An 11,157-nucleotide genomic window follows, 5' to 3' on the forward strand; every position below is an offset into this window, starting at 1 on the left:
TTATAATTTATGTGTAAAGTATTAAGTAGGTAGTTTGGTTTAAGTTTTTGAACGAGCTACAAATAAGAATTGATTTTTGTACCATTTATAAATTTAATTAAATGTATTGTTTCAAAATTATAAATTATTATAATATTTAACAAAAGTTGACTTTAATCCGATTACATGAGTTGTTTAATATGATTTCCTTAAGGCTAAAAATACTTGTTCAACTATAGAGAGTTACGTGAAACGAATCAAAATTTTCATGCATAAACTTTAATGATCCTGAACCTAACAAAACAAAACAAAATCAAGTAACTAAAATTTAAAACTTGTTCAATTAACTTCTATTCAAAGTTCAATTAAAAAAGTATACTATAAGTAAATCTTTATAAAAGGTAAAAATCAACATTTATAAGTTCTACTTTAAAAGGATTAATAAATTTGAAAACTAGGACACTTTACTGAATGATTTATAAAATTTATTATTAAATAACTTTAATATCATTCTGAATATAGGTAAACGCAGAAACCCCATTTGTTTACTAAGCTACCTACCTTACTATTTATTAAAATATTGTTAAAACGATTTTAGCCTTCTTTCATACAATATAAGTTCACTTATGAGTTATGATCCTTACAGTATCTTAGTACCCTATTGTATATATTATATAGTATTATACCTCTACAGTTACATTTTGAGACGTTGAATACAATTCTTTATTATTATTTATTATTATAAATTATTAAAATGTATAATATATATTATGGGTTATTTCGGTCCTGATTATGAATTACGAAAACAGTACATTATTAATAACACCATGATATCGCAAGCCGTTATGCTATTTATGATTTATAATTATGTATATACTATGGCGTATATTAGAACTTTACTTATCTTATAAAATAAATTGGTATTTTTATTACTTTTTTCTTTCTTTCAATATTTGAATTGAAATAATGTATGGTATGATTTATTGGCAGTTTTAAGCCAAAGTCATTCTTATATAAATATATGCTTAAAAGTGTATTGGATTATTTAATTAAAAGTTAAAATACATTTAGTAATCCAATAAACCTACTAATAAACTATGTGAATATAAAATATTTGTTACATTTTATATTTACATAGGTATCTAAGAATCAAGGCACATATACCGAATATATCAATTAAAAATTTCGTAAATAATCATTTGCAATTTACTGCTCAAAATATTATACCTGTGCTATTTTTAATAATATTTCCATCAGTATTTAATATTAAGCTTCATCAAAAGCTAAATACCCCATTGTTTGAATTTTGGTACGTCCTTTTTAGTATATCTACTTGTATTTATTAAGTTTTGATTTAATAATTCTACTTACAAATTGATTGGGATTTTGCGATTTGAAATACATTTAATTTTTACTGTTGACGAACTTTTTATAGGATATTATGCGGAACAACTTTCATCAGATGATATTGTCACGAAAACTGACAGTGGAAATTCGAGTACATCCATACGAACAACAAAAACGACAAAAAAAACATCTCATATATATAAATTGTCATATGCTGGACCAATTGTGATGGGCGTTGGAGGTAAATATTAAGTAACATTATTATGTGCGATACAGAATTTAATTTATCAGATAATAAGTACCGACTAAAAATAAAATCTTAATGAAAATCTTAAAAGTACATAACCACAGCTTACATAATTATAATTCGTACTCAGTCTTAAAAATATGACAGTTACCTATACTCTCATTAAAATGTTAAAATATAAATTTAAGGATTAATCGTGTAACAACTTAACTTATATACTTACTATGTTTGATACATAACCGTAGATCATCGTCGTAAGGTGTATCACACGATTTATAGGTTCAGAACAATGCATAATTTTGGAATACTTTTAATTTTATAAAAAAAAAAGAAAACTTAAAAAAATATGATTACTTGATAAAAAAAAGTAGAAAAAGTTTTAACATTTTATTTTTTTGTTCAGGGTTATCCTTAAAACTGTTGTATATTTTTCAATTCCGACAATCTCTAAGTATCATCTGTATTAAATTAAATATGCTAGGTATTTGAAACTTTTGTAGTACTTTTTTATTACTCCTAAAATATAAAAACGGTAAAAATAATAATATCCGTCGTCTTTTTTATAATTTATGTTAAAAAATTGAAATCTAATTATATATACATATTATATACGTTTCAAATAACTTGTATATTATAATACAATTTCAGTTGTCTGACTGTTAGAACCTATAATAATAATTATTATTCATTATATATGTTTTTGTATAATAAAAAAACAACAAAAATAATTTCAAGATCGTTTATTACTTAACAGTTAGTTTAATTAAGTAATTACATGTGGTGAATATTTTGTAAATATATACTAGACATATCTGAACAAGTACTTATCTATTTAGAGTTTCCGTAATCTGTAAAATTATTTTCTCAAATCATAAAAAAATAATCCGTCGATTTTTTCATAAAATAAAAAATATATAATAAAAAGAACTTAGTGTGTCGTAAATAAATTGTTTTCCAACGTTTTTTTGATTTATTTTTAAATACACGACACCTGTGGCCAGTATCTCGCTGTATGGAGCTTTTGTCGTCATACGACGTGAAAACATAATATAACTAGTGGCGTATTTACGGGAGGGGGGGGGGGGGTTCAGGGATACTGGACCCCCCCAGAATCTCTCTAAAAAAAAAAAACTAAAATTCTTACATATTTACAAACCCCGATTTATGTAGGCACGCGCGGACGATGCAATTTTTCCCGTGAACAAAATATTTATATAAAATATAGCTTAAAATTAGCCAATAGACGCGATCGAACGCTCAAAAACCCGTCGCCGCGCGTAACTTAACTTTTCCTTGTATTGTATGTATTACCACTTTAAAAAATACCCGTATTAGATAAACATCAATAATTGTAAAAAAAAGACGTTTGGATTTTGTACTTAAAAATATAATAAAACAACTATTTTTTATTCTTATAATCTATTAAAAACTATTTCTTTATATATCAGTACCTATCTATATTATGTCGAATTTATTAGACCCCCCCCCCCAGAAAAAAATTGAAAATACGCCACTGAATATAACTAAATTTTTATTACCTTAAAGTTAGGTATTTCAGGTATTTTTTTTATATTATCTACTGTGCATAGTTTTACTTACCTAGTTTCATTTACTCAGTTTGTTTAGTTTAGACTTCAGCTCCACTATTTACGTTTGATTTATAATATTATTCGGTCTTAATGATTGAAGCGTGTCACCGCATTTAAGCTTGAGTTAGAACGTCGTCGTGAAATAAGTTTGAGAACCACTGGTGTAATGACCGAGGATTCGTGTTTCAGGGTTCATCGTTGTGGCGGCGTGCGTGATGACGTTCGAGGCGCGCGATCGGGCGGCGAAGTTCATGTCCAACCAATTGAAAGTAATGGGCGGCGGGGTCGGCGCTGCCGGTGCCGCGTCGGGCCATCGCGGCCACGGCCGGCAGACGCCATCGGCCGGTTACCTGTCCAGGGGCGACAGCGGCCGGAGCAGCTATCAGAACCCGTGCGACGGCGGACGGCACAAGATGAACAAGAGCCCGTCGGCGCCCAATCTGGCGGCGGCCGCGGCGGCGTCGAACCGCGGACCGGGGGGCGCCGGACAGTCGGGCGTCGGCAGACTGCCGCTGCGGCACAAGCACGCGGTGCACGTACTGTCGTCGACCGGCGGCCGAGCGCTGCTCAGCCCGCACACGTTGCGCCGGCAAGCCATGTCGATGGACACGCAGGACTACAACCCGCTGTTCTCGCCACCGCGTTCCCGGCACAGCAGCTCTGGCCTGTTGACGTACAGCAACAGCAACTGCAGCAACATCTTCGGCAATTTCAACTGCAACGGCAACAAGCAAGGCGGCGGCGACGGCAGCAGAGAGTCGGTCAACGACCCGATGAGGACGTCTTCCAGGGGATCGCGGGGCTCCATGGTGCTGGACCTGCACGTGCCCAACGAGTGTCCGGTGACGATGCGGGTGCGGGACAGGAGCCGCCGGTCGGACACGGCCAAGCGGCACGTGCTGCGCCGGCAGACGCCCGTCGAGCTGGACGACACGATAATCGCGTACGCGACCACGGCCATGGCGGCGGACCGGCAGCGGGCCAAGCGGTGCACCACGCGGTCGGCCACTTGTGACGTGCCGCACGCGATCAAGTCGAAGCGCAGGCGGCAGGACTCGAGTTGCTCGGACGTGGTGGCGGCCCGCCGGAGGTCCGGTTCGCCGGTGTGCGGCCCCGGCGGCGGTAGCGGCAGCGGATGGCGTTCGTCGGCCAACGACGTGGTCGACGCCGCCGAGTGGGCCAGGACCGCGAACCGCAACGCCGGCGGTTCGGCCGTGTCGTCGCCGCAACGGTCCGCCGACCGTCAGATCGCCGGCGCGACACCGGCGCGACGACCGCAGTCTCCGTCGGCCGCTGTCGCGGACGGCAGCAAAATGTCACTGTCCCGGACGTGTTCCGACATCATGTCCATCGACAAGTCGTTCGAAGAGTCCAACTACAGTAGTTCGTAGACGGACGATTTGCTGTGCGCATTATGTGCGGCGTAATCGATTCGTAAGCGATCTCGGTCTGCACACACGTATATTATTATTATTATTATTATTATTATAGTGCCATATATGATATTGTGTTATATTATAGGTGACACATACGGCGACACTGCGAATGTATATTATATATTTAGGTTTGACGGTATATTCGAATCGGATACCGCGGTATATCGCGATATTAGTACCCGCGGTATGTATACCTAACCCACTGCGTCAGTCCGCATAATATTATGCTGTGTATAGTCGTGTAATACGGCGTTACCTACTTTTCGGTATTGTACGGTAAGTCGGTTCTTCGCGGTACTGCGCGGTATACCGTTCAAGTGGTATTCGAATAAGCCGGTTATCCAGTTATTACGGTTGTTTTTAGTCGCTAGTTTTGTACCTAAGGTCTACCGAATAATCCTTCAACCCTAAATGAAAATGTATACTTTCGCTGCTATGTAATAATATTAAACTTTGTCGCACACGCCGTCGTCGTCGTGCTCACGTCATAATATTATGTGTAAACCCAATCGCCGACTTACGCGTATATGTGTGTACTATTATAGCTGACATCCGATATAAATGATTATCGTTGCGTAGTGTTTATTATATAATTTTTTTTTTCGTCCATAATATTATCGTCGAGTCGTTCAAAACGATTACATAGAGGTATGTAGAGTCGCCAAACATCGATTTACTTACCGCTAGTGATTCATTTAACGTAGGTAAGACATAACTTGAAATGCTTCTAGGAAATAATAATTTTTAATATTTTTTATCGTTATGGTTTTATTTAATTTTTCAACCGACAATATCCGTTTTTAATTTAGCATTTCAAAGTAGTATATTGTTTTAGAGTACTTCGCGGAGTATAAAAATCGAATTTCAAACGAGTATATAGTTTATTGGTTATAACCAGTAATTATTTGTACAAGATTTGATGTCGATAGATTTCAATATTCCGAATAATATTTTGCTTCGGGATTTACAGTTTAAAAACATGTCGTTATTCAAGACAGTAAAATACTCAAAAAATGATAACAATATACAATAGTATAATGCATAATTTTTTTCTCCAAACAAATGTCATGTAACGATTCAGATTATATAAAGAAATATTTTCAGAAATAATGAGTGTTCTACGTTGAATGAATCAACCGGTATTATATATAGGTTAGGTACTTGTTATAATTCAAAAGACGGGTAATACTAATATTATATTCACTACCGCGAGTTGAAGTTGCTTCAGAGTAATTTTACTACAGTATAATATATCAGTATATTATTGTTGCAAGTTTAATGGATTTACGAAAGATTAGGTGTATATTAAATCGTGTAAATATATAGTATTTGAATAATTCAAACGGGGAAAAGTATTTAATTAGCAGCATGTGTGCGTATTACGGATATTATTGGTTTCTCAATTCAACTTCGAACCTCGTATTACCGTGACGTGTCACTTGATTCTAGATTCTTGGAAATGCATGATGAAATAATAAAACCCCCATAGAGTAATAAATAGCCCAAGATGAAAAAAATGTTTAGAGGTGTTTTCATATAGCCATGATTTAATAATTTAGCAGTAGCAATAGTGTAAGACGTAGGTACTGCAAAATGTAGTAACATGGAATAGAGTGAAAATGGGTGTTGTTTTGTATGATTAGGATTAAGTACAAATGATTTCCTTAAAGATGCCAATTTTTTAAAACTCTTTGAAACAAATTATAATTGGAATTTTGTTTTAAATAATTTTAACACGTTGATAATTAAATATTTATGTGTTATCAGAACATCGATGTATGATAATTATTTATTTGATATTCCATAAAAATAATTTTATATCATGTAGCGCAAAAATGCACTATATCTTTAACTTAATTTAATAATTATTTAGGCACCTATGAAGGGTTTCAGTTTTATTATACTTAGACATGTATATTCTATACCTTCATAATATTTTGTGTTTTTTTTTTTAACTGAGAAAAGCACTTAATCTGAACTCAATGCCTAGGAGAATGTAAAGAAAATCCTCAATCTGTATTTAATTATCGATATAAATCATCGATGTTGTATCTGAATTCTGAATGATAACAATTAATAATGGAATTTTTTTTTAAATATATTGTTAATCGTCCGTGTTTTCAATGATTAGTGATAGAAACTTTAATAAAATATAATGAATCGGTATTTAATATTGTATTGGAGTTATAAAGAAAAATGAAGATTTAAAAAATACTTTGATTAACTACCAAATTAATTCCAAATAGTAAGGTTAAGACCTATCTGTTAAGTGTTATAGTATTTTACTAATCTATTTATCGTTCGATACCATGCAATACCATAGTGTAATTATTATGTTTTGAACCATTTTATATGCAATAGGTACATAATAAACCGGCATATATATTCGAAATTTATCGTCGATCTGTTGAATTATTATATAATATTATGTTATTGATCACGTGTAAAATTGTTATGCATAATGGATTGGAACAGATTCGACGACGGACGACGGTGTTAATATATACATTTTCTGGGCATCAATCAAATGGAAACTGTTAAATTGGTTACGTCATTAACTGTGAGGTAGAGAAACCCCAATTTCATACCGCCTGCAAAGGGAACGTGAAACTATTTCAAACATTAATTACGTTCAGATAATCAGGTTAGTGTCATTTCTATTCAAATATTTCTCTCGGAGGAAAAAAACTCAACATCTAATGTCTCAAGGCTTTTGAAATTCTGATAAACGGCATACGAAAAACTGTAACGTTTGTTCGTGAATAAAATCTCGTCGTATTGTAATATTATACTTAAATCTCGTATCGTATACAAATAAAATGTATTGTTATTACTTATTTCTAATTTTTTTTTTAATAACGAATGAAAACACGGAGTAACGATAAATTTATTTCATGAATTAAGACATGATCTAATATATATATATATTGTATTATGTAAAACTGTACAAGTTTACTATATACAGTTAAGTAAATGACTCTTTTACCTTTTAAAATACGAAATAACAATGATAGTAGGTAGAATCAAATAATATAATATGTAGATTGTTATGAATTAATAAGAGAGCCTCACATTTTAATAAATAAATAAATAATATGATTACATTTTTACAAATCATTATTCATTTTACTTAAAAATATAATATCTCATATTATATTGTGCTTTTCCAAAAGGTGGAGTATAATATTTTTGCCATAGATAAATAATTTCATTATTTGTACTTATTAATATAAAAATTAAATATTTGAATTAATATATTACGTAAAATAAAATTAGATGCCTACCAAGAAATGTAAACGATTTTCTTGTCGAATTGATCCACGTTATCTTCCAAAAATATTTAAATATCAACAATTTAATATTTAAAAATCAATAATAAATGTTTAGTACAAATTATATTTACATTTAAATTATTAAATGTTATAATATATAATTTCTTTTTTTAATATTAGAGTGAAAATATTGATATTTAGTATATTTATAATATAGTCATGCATATCATACCTATCTATATAATTAAATGAAAGGATAAAATGTTCATAATCTGCTCACAACATTTTTACATCTATAGAAATCATACTATTTGATTTGAGATTATTATTATTTACCATACCTGTACAACTAATTTTTTTCAAGCTATTACATCTACATTAATTTACGAACTTAAATGTAATACCTTAGATTTATATAAAAAAAAAATGTTCATAAATATATCAATTTATCGGCTATTATTATAATCATAACCCTAAATTAACCGAATTAAAAAATGCGGTCGCAATTAAACATTAAATATCGTTAAAATATTTTATTATTATTAATCATATTATCAGATTGTGGACAGATCATACATTTTATAATTTACAAGTTTATTATTAAATTATATTGCAAAATGTTGACTGTTGATATTTAGCACGACTGTACATACTAAAGCAATAATCGATAGTCCTATGATATTTTCTAAAATTCGTATTTTCATCATAACAAAGGTTTCGTGTACAATGTACATGATAATAAATTGGCATATGACCTATTCCGACAAAGTACAAACAATGAATTTGAAATATGATCGATAACATATTTTAATGATGATGTCTTGTAATTATTAACACACAGAATGGATAATAAATTTAGAGGCATCAGCAACTCTATATTAATTATACGATATTAACTATAACCATTCAAAACCACACAAAAGTCCAACTAAACAGTTATTAACTCAAATGAATATCTTTAGTCGTCCCACGCGCGGTCCCAAGATTTAATGATAATGAATAAATAAACATTTCGGCAGTGGAATGTTTTTTTGTTCTCAGTACATTTGCATAATATTATCATAATACACAGACAAAAGTACCTAAAACAACTAATTTATAATATTTTAAATATACTATGTTTTCTTTATATCTATTCTGTATTTGACTTCTTCACTTTTAGCCCATTTAATTACATTATACGTCGTAAATTATCTATTAGTTCTATAGTTCTATAAATAATTATTAATTTAGAATTGAAATCGACTAACACAATATTGATTTCCTTGTTTTGTCTAGATACTCATCCAAATATGGTTTTTTTATGTACCTGCAATTTATACAATTGTTATTTTATGTTTTAATTAATATTATTTCGTGTTTGACTTTTATATATATATATATATATATATCTTTTGATATTTGGGACTTACTTACTAGTTACTCCCATCATGTATGTATTTTACATTTACTACTCTCTATTTTGTTTTAAATATTTATTACTCTATTATTCTTTAATGTATAGAAATATAAATGATCTTTATATATAATTTAGTTAATAGTTAAAATATATACTTATTAGTTATTACTTATGTAGATAATAAACTATCATTAATACTTATATATATATCAACATAAACATATAAAACAATATATTATGTTAACAATTTGTAAAGTACTGGAGTAATATTCTATTATGTATTAAGCAGGATTATGTTAATTTAGATTAAATTTAAAATGAGAAAAAAAATTATAGGTTGGTTTATATCATGGAAAATAATTCTTAAAAGGTATTTATTCTAATACTCATTTTAAGAAAGAAAAAAATGAGTAAATTAGATAATTATGATCATTAATAAACTATCACATTGTTGTTTCAAGAGCGCTGATAAAAAAAGAGAAAAATATAAAATATAAAAATTAGAACCGAAAATATTTCATTTGTTAATAATAATATGTGGATAGTATTATTATAGTATTATATTCATTCATACGACTAATTAATATATATTTGTTAGGAACTTGATGAAACATTTAATTGTATTCTATTTATTTGTGTTTTAATATTAAATATTTACATTACAATTTACAATAAATGAACACAACTATAAAATAACTAATGATTAATGAGGTATCCCTAAATTTCTACACGGCATATAGTTATAGATAAAATATTAAATAGTTTCAAATAGATTATAGGTATAGTATTCCAAACAGTAATAAAATTATATTAGAGATACATCAAATAAATTGGTTCAAAAACCAACGCTCAATAAGAGATCTAGCAATGATTATTAATTATTATACTTAAATTAATATTAAGTTACGATGATTTTGGAGTAAATTGTGTCTATATGCTATTACCATATTGAGCATGAGTATCATTTTTTTGTTTTTCTTTTCTAAGAAATATTGTTTGTATACGTAACAAAGACAATAAGTATGTACCAACATATTGATATCAAACCCTAGTTATTCCTCTATAAAGTAAATATCTATGACTTAATTTAAAATTTTAACCCTTTATATTCAGTTTATTAATTATGAGTTTTAAGTACATATCAAACATAATGTATACCTAAATATAAAGAATAATATACTTGTAGGTACCATATTTTATATTTTTGTTGTATTTTTAGATATCTTCATTTTTCATAACATAAATACATATAAATAACGAGTGTTCGTAGGTGTATCGTGTATGTATAATATGTTATAAAAATTATGTATATTAATCATAATATAGTAAGAACATAAATGTTTTGTTGTGTTGAACAAAAAAGATCTGATATTATAGTTGTAATTTATATATGAACGAAAAATATATATTATATTATAATATAAGTACTTGTATATTTTTAATCGATTTTTTTTTTTTTTTTAATAAATTATATCAAGTCGTAATTTTATAATATATTATACCGTTATGTTCATGGTTTAAAATAAATGTTAATTCATATTATTGTAATAATTTTATTTCTGTGTTTTATTGTTTTCAAAATGACCCAGTATAGTTATTATACTAAATACGAAACAAAAGTATGATTTTACTGCAGTCGAAGATAAGTGAAAAAAAATGTCCACAATTTTTATCAGTACAAATAACTGGAATTCATATTCATGCATAACATTAATTAAGACTAGTTAAAAATCAATTTAAAAACAATATTTTAAATATCATAAGCTTTTTAAAATATTTTTCAGTATGATTGGACTTTATGGAGACTTAGTTTTCTTCCTACAAAAACAAAAAAACTATACAATTTTCAACTCTACTATAAAAATCTAAGTTCTAGAAAAACAATATT

At 29.9% G+C, this 11,157-nt stretch overlaps 1 protein-coding gene across 1 annotated transcript in view; it reads left to right on the forward strand.

Annotated features, from left to right (window-relative positions):
* LOC132932065 (uncharacterized) overlaps positions 1 to 10,820 on the forward strand; it is a 30,922-nt gene extending 20,102 nt beyond the window's left edge. Inside the window, exons 3-4 of the mRNA XM_060998260.1 lie at positions 1,415 to 1,567; positions 3,352 to 10,820. Coding sequence (XP_060854243.1) covers positions 1,415 to 1,567; positions 3,352 to 4,553 — 1,355 coding nt within the window. The 3' untranslated portion in view covers positions 4,554 to 10,820. The remainder of the gene's footprint in view (positions 1 to 1,414; positions 1,568 to 3,351) is intronic.
* The last annotated feature ends 337 nt before the right edge of the window (positions 10,821 to 11,157 follow it).

Source organism: Rhopalosiphum padi, chromosome 1 (genome assembly GCF_020882245.1).
Source record: "Rhopalosiphum padi isolate XX-2018 chromosome 1, ASM2088224v1, whole genome shotgun sequence".
Lineage (NCBI taxonomy): Eukaryota > Metazoa > Arthropoda > Insecta > Hemiptera > Aphididae > Rhopalosiphum > Rhopalosiphum padi.